The sequence below is a fragment of the Ruditapes philippinarum genome, unplaced genomic scaffold (genome assembly GCF_026571515.1).
Source record: "Ruditapes philippinarum isolate M1 unplaced genomic scaffold, ASM2657151v2 ctg2552_1_1_1_1, whole genome shotgun sequence".
In the NCBI taxonomy this organism is placed as follows: domain Eukaryota; kingdom Metazoa; phylum Mollusca; class Bivalvia; order Venerida; family Veneridae; genus Ruditapes; species Ruditapes philippinarum.
The window spans coordinates 82,193-99,995 of NW_026865226.1; the positions used below are offsets into that span (position 1 = coordinate 82,193).

The 17,803-nt window shown below is 34.4% G+C and overlaps 1 protein-coding gene across 1 annotated transcript; it reads left to right on the top strand.

Annotated features, from left to right (window-relative positions):
* Positions 1 to 12,412: 12,412 nt before the first annotated feature.
* Positions 12,413 to 17,762, top strand: LOC132728261 (uncharacterized). The gene is made up of 4 exons (XM_060713874.1): positions 12,413 to 13,303; positions 13,986 to 14,030; positions 15,016 to 15,186; positions 17,585 to 17,762. The coding sequence occupies exons 1-4, from the start codon at positions 12,909 to 12,911 to the stop codon at positions 17,760 to 17,762; spliced, it is 789 nt and encodes a 262-aa protein (XP_060569857.1). The 5' UTR covers positions 12,413 to 12,908.
* Positions 17,763 to 17,803: the final 41 nt, after the last annotated feature.

A 17,803-nucleotide genomic window follows, 5' to 3' on the forward strand; every position in this document is an offset into this window, starting at 1 on the left:
GACATAAGTGTTTTAATGTATACCTGTTACGTCTAAAGTGACATAATGTGACAGTATTCTTCAGCTGTCAAAATGAGATCAAAGTGTAATATATTTTATTTCAAACGTTTTGCAAATATTATTGTAAGTGACCAATAATTGATATAGAAAATTGTTTATGATACAGTATATATACTAGCTAGATTATGTAAACAATTGTCACATATTTTTAAACCGATACATTTGCACGATATTTATAGTAATTTCCGGAAGTAACGTGTTTTGTTATTTATTATCATTTTCGGTGTTTAATATATTATTGAACAAATTATGGCAAAATGTCAATATTTTTTATCTTTACATGTTAACTGACAATTTGAACTTGAATGGGCATATGAACTTAACAAAACGTTAACAAAACATAAAAAAAATCCAGTTCATTACTTTCTTATCCATCAAGGAATTTTGAAATTACTTAGCACAAATGTTCACAATAAAAAGAAAGCGTATTGTGCGCAACACCTAGATTCCTATCTTCAAGGTCAAGGTCACACTTGGTGATAAAACATCAACATTGTCTGTTCGATCGTACTGTTGGTGTCTGTTCCATTACTTTTCATCCATCAAGGGCTTTTTAAATTACACAAATGTTGGCAATAATAAGACGTAATACCCGGATCGATATCTCCAAGGTCAAAGCTTAACATGGTCTTTTAAATGATTTTGAAATTATTTAGCACAAATGTTCACAATAATGGGACCATGTGTTATACTCAAAAACATTCAACGTCAAGGTCACACTTGAATGACAAAACTTAAATGGTTAGCTGAAAGGTATATTCAGTGTGCAATATATTTTTTTTTCATCAATCAAAGGATTTTGAAATAACTTGGCACACATGTTTACAATAATAAGACTACATGTCATGCACAACATCCAGTCCCTTGATTGATGACTGAACACAAAATATACTATATCACGTACCATATCCTCTATTAATTTTGTGTCTGTCACATTTTGAAATGGTGATAACAAGTACACAAATGCATTCTTGTTCACTGACAATTTGCACTTAAATGGGCATAATGTAAATTCAACAAGGCGTCCGAAATTTGATCAATTTTAACACAATTTCCTTTTCACAATTTAAGAATGATGTCATTTAATCTTTTAAGAATGATGTCATTTAATCTTAAAAACAGAAATAAAACATTAACCAATTTCCAAGATATGGAGGCTGAGCAGCACCACCCGACTTAAAATTGAAATATTCTCAGTTGGATAACTAGCATGTATTTGTTTAGTTATCACTATATGTTTTAGGTATTTTAACCTTATTCTATCTCAAATGCATAAATGCATAAATACAACAAACTTGTTATTATGCAAGCCCAAATCAAAGAACTCTGATCCTTATTTAAACCCAAAACAAACTTACATCGTTTATTTTAATAACTGAAATTAAATAAAACGACTTTGAGTATTTGTATATTTATTTTGTTATATGTATATGACTCATACATGACCACTTCAATTATGTTATTATAAACAATAAAGCATTATTGTACTAAATACAATTCAAGGCTGGATTGTTTTAGTCGCTCGAATTTGATATGGTATACGTGTCTAAATAAATTTTACCGCAAGTAGATCAGAAGTGCTTTATATTACACAATATCGTTTTGCTAAAGTCCAAGCACATTCAAAAACCTGCAAACAGTGTCAAACAAAAACAACGCAACGCAAACGCAAAACACAGTATTCAACAATCCAAAAGATAACCGCAAATGACTTCAAATTGAAGATTCCATTCATCGCTGGGAATCCAACCGTATAAATAGATAAGAGAAAATAAGAATCTCCAAAGAAAGTCCAACACAACATAATTGAAAATGTTGCAGGCTCGGTTTGATTGAGCCTGTTCATGCCACAACGGATGCCATCGTACTGCAACACCAAATACTGCAACGGAAAACATGAATTGCCAAGTACTACGGCCAAAACCAAATAACGCGAAACGCAAGTCAAAACACATGGACGAACTGTATAAAACTTCCAAAAACTAATTTCCTGGTGATAGGTCGGCCAACCCTGACGGGTATTTCGTCTCGAGCATTACAAATAAACTGGGTTTTAAGTTAAAATGCCAGAAAAACACAATACAATGTCTGGATCTCCTCTCGATCAAAAGAATTTAACGACCCGTATACGCTTATAAAACATTTATCCCCCAATTTTTTATCGATAGACTGGTACAGTTTTAATGATAGAATCTTTGAGGTAATATAGGAAGAATTAAAAACCAATATCAATGAGATTTACCCCGTCTGTCCGGCTTAATTGTATCACTTTTACCCGAAAAATAAACTAATTGCCGGCCTATCCTGTTAACTCGTTTACGTTTATTTTCAATAGCACCCCTACCCACGTGGCATTATGCCAGGTCTGACTCTGTAGTATATCTACCCAAATTCGCGCTGAAGTATATCTACCAAAATAAGTACTGTTGTAGCGAAAGCTTCACGCAAGTAAAAAATCTCATCGCGGATAACATCTTTCAAAATAAAGAACGGTAAATCTGGCAAATCATTACCTGCTAAATGAACAATTATAATGGATGGAGGTGAAGAAACAGCACCTGTGATTCAATAGAGTGACGGAAGGACTGCCAACGAAGGCGTTCATTGAACGCCGCCTTTCCTTGTCGATCTTGTTTATCATATTTCGAACACCCCGCCAGGCTTCTGTCATTTCTAAGTTAGTCTTGCCTGTGTTCTTTGCCCGCTGTTCAGCCCAAAATGAAATCGAGTCACCCAGGACCAAAACAGCTAAATACAAGTAAAAGATTACACAGCGTATGATAGTGGTTGAATAAGAATTAGCATTTAAAAACGAAGTCTAAACGCTTGAGATGTCCATCTTCCCAGTTCCATTATTACTGACGCAAGGTAACTTTTGGCAGCTAAATCTTTGGCTCTGCCAATTCTAAAGCTATGGGATGTGAAATGTGCGTCAGACAATAGACTGATTGGCACACTTAGTAAGTACTGCCTAAAACTGACATTTACACACAATACGTCGATACCAACATCTTATTGAATATTACTGACCGAGTTACACACGTTTTACACAGATTAAGTAACATAGGACACACTTTGATAAGTAGAGGGGTGTGTTATTTAGATAGAATGGAGAAACTTGAAATCAGAGCCGTCATTAAGAATCTCTGTAAGAAAGGGATGTCCCCAAAGAAATCCATGAAGACTTCATAGATACACTTGAGAAGGAGTCCCTTTCCTAAAGCACTGTGAAAAAAATGAGCTGCTGAATTTAAAAGGGGTAGGGAGAGCATTAGAGATGATGAGAGGCCTAGGCGACAAAAAGAGGCCACCAACGATGAAACTGTCGAAGCTGTGCACGATCTGGTCATTTGCGACAGAAGACGAGACCTGCGAAAGATTGCTAGGGGAGTGGGTATAAGCTTTGGTTCAGTTCAGGCAATTCTGACTGATGTCTATGGCATGTCAAAGGTTCCCGCTAGATTGGTCCGCTGAAACGGACCGGGCTTGACATTTCAAGATATATTTTGTCTCGCTATGAGGATGAGCCTGATTTTATCTTCTCTAACGAATCGTAACTTAGGATGAAACATGGGTCCATCAGTTCGATCTAAAATCCACAAGAATTTGTAACAGAGTAACCAACGTCCCCCGCCCCGGGAGTTTTATATGAAGCGTAAAAACTGTGCTATTTCAAAAGATTGAGGTATGGATCTCAGGACATTTAGTCCAAAATTATGATCAATGCTAGATCTGCAAATACAACATTAAATTTGTTAAAAAAATAAAATGAAACACGGAATTTAAAAATCTACCATGTTAAGATTTGACCTTTAAGTTTGACCTTGACCTTGGAGGTAGTGGAGCAGGTGTTGTGCATGACATTTTTATTATTGAGACTATTTGTGCCAAGTATTTTCGAAATCCCTTGAACTATGAAGAAGTTATAGATTGGACATAAAATATACCCTATAACAGACTATGTAAATCTTTAACCTCTAAGTGTGACCTTGACCTTGGAGGAAGGAACAGAGATGTTACGCATGACATCATCTAATCATTGTGACTATTTGTGCCAAGTATTTTCAAAATCCCTTGATCTATGAAGAAGTAATGGACGGGACAAAAAATCTACCAAATAACAGACTCTGTTAACCTTTGACCTCTAAGTGTGACCTTGACCTTAAGAGGTAGGGGTGCAGGTGTTGTACCTGACATACCGGCTTATTATTGTGACTATTTGTGCCAAGTTATTTCAAAATCCCTTGAACTATGAAGAAGTTCTAGAGTCGACACAAAATATACCCTATAACAGACTATGTTAATTTTTTACCTCTAAGTGTGACCTTGACCTTGGAGGTAGGGATGCAGGTGTTGCGCATGACATATCCTCTTATTATAGTGACTATTTGTGCGAAGTATTTTCAAAATCCTTTGATCTATGAAAAAGTTATAGACCGGAAACAAAATATACCCTGTAACAGACTATGTAAGTATTTGACCTTCAAGTGTAACCTTGACCTTGGAGGTAGGTGACCGGTTTATGCGCATGACACATCATCTGATTATTGTGAACAATTATGGCTAGTATTTACAAATGTCCTTCGTAGATAAGAAAGTTATGGACTGGACACAACATTTACCCTCAAATAGGCAATGTTGACCTTGAATGAGCAAGTACGACCTTGACCCTGAAGGTTCGGGTCTGGTTGTTGCGCATGACACACCGTCTTATTATAACAAACATTGTGCCAAGTTATCTCAAATTCCTTTGATAAATGACAAAGTTATGGACCGGACACGAAATATTCCCTGTAACAGACTATGTTAATATTTGACCTTCAAGTGTGACCTTGACCTTGAAGGTAGGTGACCGGTTTTTGCGCATGACACATCGTCTGATTATTGTGAACAATTATGGCAAGTATTTACAAAATCCCTTCATAGATAAGAAAGTTATGGACCGGACACAACATATACCCTCAAATAGACAATGTTAACCTTGAATGAGCAAGTACGACCTTGACCCTGAAGGTATGGGTCTGGTAGTTGCGCATGACACATCGTCTTATTATAACAAACATTTGTGCCAAGTAATTTCAAATTCCTTTGATAAATGACAAAGTTATGGACCGGACACGAAATATACCCTGTAACAGACTATGTTAATATTTGACCTCCAAGTGTGACCTTGACCTTGAAGGTAGGTGACTGGTTTTTTGCGCATTACACATTGTCTGATTATTGTGAACAATTATGGCAAGTATTTACAAACTCCCTTCATAGATAAGAAAGTTATGGACCGGACATGACATATACCCTCAAATAGGCAATGTTGACCTTGAATGAGCAAGTGTGACCTTGACCCTGCAGGTAGGGGTCTGGTTGTTGCGCATGACACATCGTTTTATTATAATAAACATTTGTGCCAAGTTATTTCAAATTCCTTTCATAAATGACAAAGTTATGGACCGGACACGAATGTGTGACGGACGGACGGACAGACGGAGCCTATTTCTATATCCCCCTTTTTTCTTCGAAAAGGCAGGGGGAAAAACAGAGCATGCAGTGGAAGCACCCTGGCTTACCCCCTCCGAAGAAATTCAAGAGAGTGCAATCAACATAGACGGTAATGGCTTCAATTGTTAGATAATCAGGGGATAATCATGATTGACTTTCTTGAGCAAGATCATACCATAAACGGTACGCACTATGGAGACAAATTGAGACGTCTGCGTCAAGACATTGTGCGTAAAAGGAGGGGCAAACTGATTGCAGCCCCCATCCCCCATATTCTCCGGACTTGGCCCCCTCTGACTTCTACCTGTTTCCGAAACTGAAAACAAAGCTCCGTGGTAGACATTTTGAAAGTAATGAAGGTGACATGGAGGCGGTCAATCATTTTTGTGAGGACCAAAATAGAGAGTTCTATTTTGAAGGGTTAAACAAGTAAGAGCACAGATGGGCATAGTGCATGGATGGAGAGGGCGATTATATTGAAAAGTAAGATCATTAGTTAGGTTCACTGACTACCGGAAGTACATCGGGCCAAGAACTTTTTTATCAATCCTCGTAGTTACCGGCTAACCATGAGCATGACAAAAAAGAGTGTCTTTTGAAGGAGACCTGATGAGACAAATTCAAATAAAGCGTTAACAGGGCATAAATGACCCGTTTCTCTATGTATTTTCAGTAGGACAGGAGTTCCTCTTTGATGTGTTTTAAAATGACGTAATTGAATAACTGCAAATTCTTTTTTGACCTACAAATGTCAAATCCGATGAACTGGGCACATTTTCAGTTTGCATACCAGATGACATATCCAATTTGCTGACCCGAAACAAACCATAATAGGCCAAGGTAAAGATTGACTTGAATAACTTGTTTTCATAAATGTTATGATACACGCTCGGCAGTGTATACCACACAGAAACCGAGTTGTGTATTGTTAATGGCGCCCTACAATCGTTAGTCTACGAAGGCTACTTATAATTTGTTGACCATGAAAACATCATTCATGTCGTAAAAGCCATATAATTTATGATAATAATTCAGGCCAGCGATGTACGTTGTAATATTTTTGGCGTTTGGTCTTTCTCAAAACAAAAGGCCATAAACAAAATCACGTGATTAATTGAAATAGGTCATTTTTGACTTAACATGTTGTATTATAGTCTAAATTTTTCAAACATATTAACGCTAGTTTGGTAAGTTGATAGAGCTTAAAATAGAAAAATCTTGTACGGCCTTCAAAGGTCAAACTACCGGTGGGATTTCAGCCAAACTTTACAGGTGTGATCATTGAAATCGGTAGTTGTGCATAACGATGGCTCAACTTGTGGGATTTTAACCAAACCTTTCATGAGTGACCAATACCATCCATAATTGTGCATATCGCTGACAGGTTTTGCTTCCCTGCACAGACCACAGCTATTAATAGAAAAATCCTACCTTGTTTTTACAGGGGCAAGCTACTGGGGGGTTTTTAATAAATTTTAAAAGGAGTGATCAAAATTTCCATTTTGGGCCCTAAATTTATATCGCCCGGGACGTTCTGTATCCTGCATAAAATGGGAGTCCCGAGCTATAATTTAAAAAAAAAAATCTCGTGGGTTTACAAAAAAATAGAGAAAAACAGAATCCCTAAAGAAAGTCCAACACAAAAAATTGAAAATGTTGAAGGCTCGGTTTGATTGAGCCTGTTCCTTGTCAAGCTGCTGGTGGGATTTCAATTAAACTACACAAGAGTGATCATTCATAGTTTTTGGGAGACATGTTTCTGTGACAAAAACCCTTTAAGTTAGAATGTTGAGTTCAAACAGAGTAAGGCCAAAATTCCGACAAGACATATGACTGCCTCTGATGTTGACGTTAACTTATTGGGTATATGCACAACTGCAATAGTGTCACAATTAAATTTTATTTTTCTGTTTACTTCGTCCTGGTCCCAAATGAATAATCCAGACCAATCGGGGGATACGCTTATGTTTGACAACTGACGCTCATTGAATGGTCCAGCTACCCGGCCAGCTATAATTTCTTTATTAATTTCACTGTTTATTATTTCTTGGTTAAACAGAGTAGAACGCAAATTATTGCACCGGCTTAAGCAGAATTCAACATTTAACACGTAAATGGTGAAATTTTGAATTTTGAGACATCCACAGATGTGGCGGTTATTATGGAACCTTCAATGTGACACAGTAGTGCCATTCCACGAAAAGCGGCGAATGGTCCCCAAGTAAAAGAATGTTTTTGCCCTAAACGAGAAAACAATAGGCGGAACTAAATAAAATGGAATTTTGAAAGGGGATCTGAGGTTATGAACTGAACTGAATACTGTAGCGGAAAGTCCTTCTTAAAACCGTCATATGAAATAATCTGCTTAAATTTCATTATAAAATTGTTAATGATATTCCAGGGCCGAAGTTTTAATTGGTAATTTCGCAATATTATGAATATCTGGAACTATGACTCACTGATTTACTTGTTCGACTGCCCTGTATTGAAACCTCTCCTTGAATGAGACTGAAACCCCCTATCTCCAAATTTCCGTTGAAAAGCTGGTGTTCGACTTTTCTGTTTCTGAGTTGGAAGAGAACATTTTATCTCAGGATGGGGTGCATTACATTTTGCGCATAAATGAGGGAATTTGCAGTTTTGTCACGTGCATATACCATTATTAAATCAAGACACGTGTACTTAAATTTTGAAACGTTCTGGGCTTGATCAGACTGTCTAACTTGCATACACGGCCACCATTGGTCATTGTTGATTTTAGACCATGGCGAAGGTGTAATAGCCTGGCGTAAGCAAAACTGTTCATCATTAGATTTCCAGGCTGACCCGCTCACATAGCGCATTCTCTTATATTGTAATATAATATAGCAGTTCATAAACTTTGTCTGATTTAATAGGTATATGGAGGCATAAAAGATAAATGCGTTTGTCTATTCATCGATATCATAATTTGTTCTTTAAAAAAAACTTTTTTGGAGTAGAAACCAATTGTAAATCGGAATGTACCGTAACAATGCCGGCCATGAAATATTCGAATAGCTCAATTGTTCCCTTTTAATAGCAACAACGCAAAATTAATGTGCTTGCTTCTACATATTTGCTGTTTTAGAACTGTAGGGATATGATCAGCTAAATCACCGTCTGCTAGGCGAACATACGGTGCTGAGTATACATTAGCTGTTTGATTAAATCGTGATCCACTAGCCGGTAAAACATTTGTCAGCGGCATGGATTGGCTTATTGCATCATTACTGGTTGTGCCAGACCACAGAGTGAATAATCATTTTTTACATGTGTAAGTAAATCTTTAATTGAAATAATACTCAAAATTCGCTCGAAGTCGACAACACTGGACTTACCCGCTTCTGTCTCTAGAAGACTGGCAGCTTCCATGTCGACCATTTACTGCTCTACCTGTACGACGCGGGGCTAAATTTTCTTGACTTTCGATGGTCCCTTGTACATTTCCCAGCCCACAATGCTCCCCTTGAGGAAATTCAGACACTGAAGCTGCCTGTCCTCTCTCGCTTTGTCTTGTAGCCATTTTTCTTCTCGAAGTTTGACTCCTTCGACTTGTACGGCATGGCAAATAATTTTCAGCTTTCTCTTATTAGTTGACTAATTTGTTGTGTTATAACTTAGTCGTCAAAAATAACTGAGGCAGTTGCACGAGAAACTCGGGCTTTTACATGATTAACATCTGATTCTGTAAACCCTGCCCTATATAGAAATGGTAAGACAAACACGGTAACCAGTGTAATGTAAAGAATCTATAGATAATGACCGACGTTTGCCGACTGCCACGGAACGATAGCTTTAAACAAGGTAGCAGATGATTATTTCTCTAAAATAAATGGGATTATTTAGATTCTAATGTAATCTTTATTATTAACCATTTATACAAAATATCTTTTCAACTGTTCATTGAAACATGATATTTAAACTTCATCTAAAACAATGTATCGCTGAAGGGAAATATTAACTGGTTGTAAAAAAATATAAATCTACATATAAACTGTATGATTATTCTGACAACGATAAGGTATACAAATACGATAGCAATACAGAATAAAAACACGACTGATTAGAATAATTTACATTTCCACATTTAGAGGGCCTTAAATCTGTTTTATCGCATTTTTATTGTAAATATATGCAGTATTAATCGGGTAGCGTTGATAAATTATATGTATCTTGAATTTTAATAAAAAAGGAATATCATGAATGTATATCGCAAAGGTAAAACTTTTTTCTTACATTTTATTTGTTACCACGAAAGCAGTCATTGTTAGTTTTCACGATTTTTGACAGGTAATATGACATTGTCTTTCAGCTATTATTTATTAGAAGGGAGTCTATGGCAGCCAGTGATTTACATTATACACGTATGATTTTGTGTCAAAATATCCAAAAAGCTCTAATAACATTGACTCACATTTCTAGGTTTTTGTTTCTTTGATTACCAGCAATGCATTATTTGTTTCTACGCCCCCACTAAATGAGAGTGTGTAGGAGTTGTTCCATATGAACGTCCGTCACCTCTTTCTCGTTTAGACGCAACAAAAAAATAGCCGTGGTTTGTACAAATTAGTAGAAAACTCATTTTGGTATTAGTAACTCAGAATTCAAGATCAACGTGTCATTGACCTATTTTCTACCGTCCTTAAATTGAGGGTGCAAGTTGGTCATGTATCGATTCTTGGGTTAGTCAGTCAAAGGTCAATGTAAAAATGCTTGAGTCAAACATATGTCGTATCATTCACTTGGGAAGTAATAAGGTTAACTAGGCATGGACAGTTCATGATCACAGAGACAGTTTGTGTAAATTTCTTGTCCTATAAACGAATTTAGAAGTAATAAACCTAAGTTTATAAAACTTTATGATGAAATACCTATAGAAGCCCTATATTGACTCTGTAATCGATATGTCGTGGTGACAGTGACGCATAAAATACTTGTATAGTTAAGAGAAAGCGTGTCATAAGTATTACATTTTGAAATTTATAAGTTACAATTTCTTTATATGAGTATAACTCATGACTGGTATGAAATATGCATATGTTTCTCTAATTAGACCACTTCTTAACAGAAAAGGAAGCGAGTATATCCCATTTAACTGATTTTTGATATTATTGATTTAAAAAGGTTTTTTGAATAAAATATGAAATATGTTACATGTATTAGACAAATTAAAAGACAAAGAAATGAAAGTTAATATTTGCTATTTGTAATGTTTGTAACTTTGTGTCTTCCATAAAATGTTAACTCCGGAGGTAAGTCTTTGACATATATAAGATTTATCGATAATGTGTATTATAATATTCCTTCGACATTAATGTGCATTACAATAACTCTCGGTAATGTGTATTACAAAAGGAATGCATTATTAATTTTGATAAATCGGGTCACATCTTTGTCACCTACGTACGTAAGATATCTATACGAAATAGATAGTTATCCATCACATATGCTAATACACTATTAATCGCATATGGACTTCTGTAAAATTCAGCTACATATACAATATCGATTTTAATATATACATTATATGTATTATCTAATTAACAACATTAGTTTTGAATTCCATGTCTGATTTGTATTATATGTTATTTTGGTTTTGGAGTGATATATGTGGATATATTACCTGCCAAGATTTCATATCAGGCGAGGGTGATATTTTATCTTGGCAGGTAATATATCCATATATATCACTCCAAAACCAAAATAATAATTTTATAACCCTTCCCCTGCCGAGTAAGATGATCATAACATAAATCATTGCGGTTTCAATTGAAACGTCGTAAGAACTGAAAATATTCGATTTTGTCGACTTTGAACGGACACGCGTTTTAAAATGTATATAACCGTGTAAAAAATCATGATTGACCTCGAAAAATAAGTGGCACCCAGTTTTACGCCATATGATTCAATGATCGGGCCTCATCCAAATTTGGAACATAAATAATGGAATCTATACGGCAGCCATAGGTGACACCTTCGCGATAACATGTATTACGCTATAGTCGTTGAAATGATATCACGCTTTATTAGTTGTCTTTAAAAGGTATATATATATCTCAGTCTCAACACTTGATAATGTCTATTTTAACTTCTAAAGCTTTTATTTAGAAATATTCATAGACTTCGCTCCTCTCAATATACCAAATTAATATCGCCTTGCGCTCGCTCAACATTGAACCTTTCGCTCCATCTCTTGCCCTTTAGCCCCACTACTTTCGAAAAATATCGATTTACAAATTTAAGAAATCCTTCAGGAGTAACTGATGTTGCACGAATTACAAGTTCTTATTACAGGTTGATATTTTCCTAATACACTTTTTATAAAATCCGAAGGGTATGGCATTTTAATTGTTTGGGAAATTAATATTCTACAAATCGTCGTTCGCTTCGTCAGGGAGAAAAGTTCTTCCGGGCTTGATATAATTTTGTTTTTGTAACAGCTTAGATCATTAAAAGGCTAAAACAATCCTACACGGAACTACATTTTCCGTTTTTCGAAAAAAAAAAAAACTTAAATGAATAACAAGACAAAAACATAATCAACACTTACAATTATCCGTTTAAATCGGCCTTCCGCTCTTTCTCGGAAATGCCGTTCGCTCGTTTTACAGTATACCACAATTTTGAAGTGGAGCGACAGTTTGCCGGGCGTGTACTCGCATCGCCACAGCGCGTATATTTTCCGCTCAGCTCGGTAATACATGCATAAATTTCTTTTGACGAATCAATATCCAATCAAAAAGGGGGAAAATCTGGAAAGGTTTTAAAGCAATATATTTTAAATCAGTCTCACAATGTTACTTACCTTACTTATGTGTTTTCTTTTAGTTCAAGCCAGCTGTATTGCTCATCCTTGCTTGACATCTATGGACAAGTATATGATTCATCTGACTCTTAAGAATTTAACAAACATTCCTGTGGGTTTTTTCATGTAACGACAGCTTCAAAAGGTTTGTGTTTCTGCAACAGTGCTCGAGTGTTCCGATATTTGATATTAATAGTTAGAAAAACAACTTTTCAAATGTTTGATTTAAAATTGAAGGATTACAACGGAAAGTATTATTTATGAGGCATATGAAAGTAAGTGATTGATATAAATCAAAATAGAAATATTCCTTGCTGAGGATGAAGCCAATATTACACGGGTATCTTTGACAGCAAAGGGTTAATAGTGTTTCAAAGCTATCACTTTGTATAACAAGTGACGGAAACGCAACTAGGTTGGAAAGTCGTAACATTGTACTAATTGATATCATTAGTCCCTTTTTCAAAACTGAATTCTAAAGTAAACACAATCTGGTAAAGATGCATAAGCAAAACTATACATAATGACACAAGACAAGACAATTAAGAAACCGGAACTGAAACGTGCGGCTTCGGAAATAAGTGGTTTTATGAGCGTTCGAGGTCAGCCACACTCGGGCAGCGTCTCAAAGGAATCGGAAGATTATCAGTATGTATCTTCGAAAGATTTGTCTTCGGTTATGAGAAGATGGGATATAGAGACACCTATAGACGATACCTTGTATGAATCACGATGTGAATCATCTCCAATAACTGACATGTGTACAATCTGTGCATCAAAGGGAATGGTTGAAAAAGCAACACATATATGTCGAGACTGCAGCCAATATGGCAGATACTTTTGCCAAAGTTGCTGGGATTATCACAATAAGTTCTTACCCACTCATGATACACTGTCACTTTCCGTTAGCCGCGATAGGTATGTTATAATAAATACTTTTTATCAACAAACATAATATCTTAACCGCGTCGACATTGTAAAAATACATCACCTAATTAATCATTGAAAAGATCATATTTTAACGTGTCTTATTATTTTATATTTTAATAACATTAATTGTGTAATTTTAGGTTAAAATTAATCAACAATGTCATATTGATGAAGAACACTGCAATTTTCCAAAAAGTTATTGTTTTTTCTCGCACTTTACCTTTTTCTCAATCTCAAAAATTTTACTCAGACTATTAAGGGGCTTTCATTGTCCTCTTGTTTGTTTTAATTTCGATTAATATTTCATTTGTATATTAAAACTAACAGCATTTCCTGAAATAAACATTTCCAGACTAGTATGACTAGTAATGATTTACTGAAGATCGTTTTTAATATTCGCAGTTAATCTAAAGCCAAAGTTTTCCTTCTGCCAATATTCCAAAAGCTATTTACTTTTATGAAACATGCAATAAAGATAAGGATTCAAATAAAAATAAATAACATTATGTAAGAGTAGAAATGCAACTTTTATTTAGAACTTTCAAGTGTTTTCTAAAGACTTGTTTACCTAGAAGAGAATGTTTTACCATAAAGATTTGGATTGCAATTGAATTTTGACGTTATAGCACTAAGCTTACAGTATGTCTGAACAATTATTGATTATTTTCAGTAACCCAGGCGCGTCAGTCAAATCATTAACGTCAGCCTCAAATAGGTAAATATACTTGAAGCATATTATGTTTATAGCTTGTCATATATTATGTCAGACGTTCCATTACGAATGAAAATATCGTAACAATGTAAATTGCATACTATAACCTATGTAAGCATTTATTAAATAGCAACAATTTTAAAAAATAATTTTGTCATATGGTGTTACAATGTATAAAGTTAAAAATAGACAAATTATCGCACGTAAAAAGATTTCAATAATTATCACTTAAGGTATATAAAACCTTAACGGTTTATATCAAACTTGTAATTAATATTACGGGGCTATCATTATATCTTAGTCTTAAACTTAAACTTGAAATTAGTTAATTAATCATTTATAGACTTCTCAATTGTGATATCTGCAACAGCTTAATACGAGTAACAGAAAAGACTCTTTTATAATACTTTTTCGTATTTGAACTATATATGCAACCTTAATTTTATGTCATTATGCTAGCAAAGTTGCAACGAATCTGGCTCGTATACAATACGGAATTATTTCTGTCAGTGGTTATTTATGTTTGTTACTCCATGTGAAGGTATTTTATATGTCGAAAAGTGTTACATATATTTTATATTGAATACAAGGTGCGTCTGTTTTAATTGCCTTGTCAGTTTCTATTATGTATTATTAAAATAATCTACCCGTCCGTGTAACGCCTTGTGTCCATTCTGGTATTTATTTGGCGTCCTGCTAGGCTCATTGCCGGTGGTCCTGTGTTACTGGGTCGTGTAGGAATTGCGTTCATTAAACACCGACCTTCCTTGTTGATCATGTTTTTCATATTTTGAAAACGTTTTGTTTAATGAAGTATGTGTATATAAGATGATCTGGCTGATAATTCTTTATTCTCAATTAAGATTAATTCCGTTACTATTTATAAGTTTGCTTTCACGTTAATGAGCTGTATTTGATAAAAGTCATTATATGGATAATATAACTATAATTTATTATGTGGATTATTACGGATATTTTTCTTTTGAAGTGACGATGACATAAAAATGTGGCTGAATGAACTGAAACAGCAAATTGAGAAAGATGAATACAATGCAAGGGCATTTGAGAAAAAACCTAATGGAAATGTCGAGTCAGAACATATTTCTGTCATTTTAAAGGACATTTGCAAAATCATCCAAAAGAAAAGTATATCTCAAAGGTACATCTCAAAGTTATTAATAATTTCAGAAAAAAAATCTTTAAACACAGTATAATACTGTACCTATTCAAAATGACTTGCACTGGTTTATTTGAGACAAAATTCTATGTAGCCTTACATACTTATAATCGTATTATATCCTTATTGATTTAAACTTATTATAAACTACTTTACTACTAAACATTACCATAGGCTATGTTTGCCTAAGAGTTGAGAGATATAATTATCATTATATGTGTAGCAACTCATATACATCATTATAACACGACCCGCATTTTTCACTACTGACCATAGAAGAACCGAAAGTGTGTTTATTTAAGAAATAATAAATCAATAACCTGCTTTGTTTATGTACTTATTTTTAGCTCGTCGCATTTTAGTGGTTACGTCAAATGCATAATGATTACGTCACATGCCTAAATCAGCAGTCAATTTCTTGCATAATAACTCACACTTTTGATTCTTCTATATATGCAATAGGGAAAAAAGCGGGTCGTGTTAGAATATGCAATTAAATCACTTCAGACGTTCTATATTTAGACATTTGACGTTATCATTATACATGTGACGTAACCACTAAAAATGTGACGCATTGAAAATATGTACATAAACAAAGCAGTGCAATTTAGCTTAATATCAGGTACAGCAACATTTATTTGTTGATGTCGTGTTAGAATCCAAATCGATCACTCTGTCGCTCACTAAAATCATTGTGCGAATTATATCACTCGGGATGCGCATCCGAACTCCAAACAGTGATTTTGAGCGATACAATCACTGTTTGGGATATACTATTTCTTAATTACAATATGATTGTCTATTGTTGGACGGTATGGTAGAATACATCGAATGATATACTGTTGAACATGGACATCGAGTTAAACCAAGTTGTCTTAGAAGCAATACTCAATGTAAAATATAACCATTAAAAATAATTCCTATAATAAAATAAATTTCATACCTTATAAAATATAACCAATAAACTTTGAGCGTCTACACCATATAATCTCCAAATTAAAATTATTATTGGATTCAATAAAATTAACCTCGTTTTAATTTTTTCCAAGTCCAAAAAGTCAAATTCGATTGTGCCTCGTTTTAGTTTTGAAAATCCAGAAATTCAAAAAAAAAATACTTATTGTTCTTTTTGTTAAAATGTCAAAACTTGACTGTGTGGAAAGTTTATTTTAAATACATTGTCGAATACAATACTAAATTTATTGGACTCGTACACAGCTCCAAAACTTACGTATTTGAACCTTTTATAACAACAATATACGCATCTATATAATATCCATAGTCATAGTGTGATAATAATAAAGTTTGAATTTAAAATATATTTTGATTTGAATCGAGTAATAAATATATGAATTTTGTATTTTATAAGTTCCAGTCATTATTCCATGCATATTTTGAAACAAGCCTGGTTTTTTTTATAATATTCAATTTGCTATTAATATTGCTATCATATTGCTAAACCCTTATTCGGAAACCTAATTTCATCTTTTTACTTAAATAACTTGTATTTATGGACTGATATATGTCACGGTTAACGCTTTAGATATTTTTTTTATAAAATATGCTTTATTTGACACGAGGCTAAAATGTTTTAAGTGCTTTTAGTTTAGAGAGTAAATACTATTTGAGGATCAATATTTCATTGACAGTTGTTCTGTATGTAACACTTAACATTTCACTTCCTAAATAACCCTGTTCTGCCTCATCTATCTTTTTGTTGTTGTTGTTGTTTTTTTTAATTTCTTAACATGTGTCAAATACGTGCTTGATAATGTTAAAGTGGATAAGTTGCATGCTTTTTACCTTTGTCTGTTGACGCATTGTCTGTGTTTCCTGTGACTCGGAGGCTTAATAACCCGTTTGTTTTTTTACTTAGGGCACGCGAGTATTTTACCTGGAGACCATATGACGCTTTAATATGCAGGTTCCTTGGTAACCACCGTATAAACATGTCATATATAATGGGGATGTTTCCAAATTCACAATTCCATCATTTTCGTGTTTAAATGTTAAATTTTGCTTCGGGCGTAGACCTAAACTTGCACTTTTACAGTACCGTCCATGATCAGGCTCAATCAAATTAACACCGAACTTTTTAAAATTTATCGTTTTGGGCGTTCTTAAGGGATTCTGTTGTTCTCTATTTTATTGTCACGTCAGTGGTATTTATGCCGTTTGGTGGCCGTAAAAAGTCGCCCCGTACATATAATCAAAGCTTTTCTAGTTTCAATCCTTGAAGAATGTTTAGCACGACATTGTTTGTGTGTACATATATGAGATATAATGCTGTGATATTTACTTTTAGATACAACTTCGTCTAATGTTTTATGATGAAGTCTTTGAATTGCTAGATTTAAATATTAAAAATTGAACACTACAGGGACTTGCTTATCAAAGTAGAAACATTATATTCGAAGTTACATAAAGCTTGCGACGATTTTCCAGCAGATTCATCAGAGACTTCGACACCCTTCGCAGTGCAGGGAGCTGCTGCACGCAAACAAGAATCTCTGGAAGAAAGACAATTATCAACTGCTATTGTTAATGCAGAAAAGTAAATTGTATTATTTTTATGTGAATAATAACACTGCAAAAAGAA

Excerpts from the sequence above, each read along its gene's own strand:
- LOC132728261 (XM_060713874.1), top strand. The coding sequence starts at position 12,909 with ATGACACAAGACAAGACAATTAAGAAACCGGAACTGAAACGTGCGGCT. Across the intron at positions 13,304-13,985 it reads CTTTCCGTTAGCCGCGATAG|TAACCCAGGCGCGTCAGTCA; the intron begins GTATGTTATAAT and ends GATTATTTTCAG. Across the intron at positions 14,031-15,015 it reads TTAACGTCAGCCTCAAATAG|TGACGATGACATAAAAATGT; the intron begins GTAAATATACTT and ends TTTCTTTTGAAG.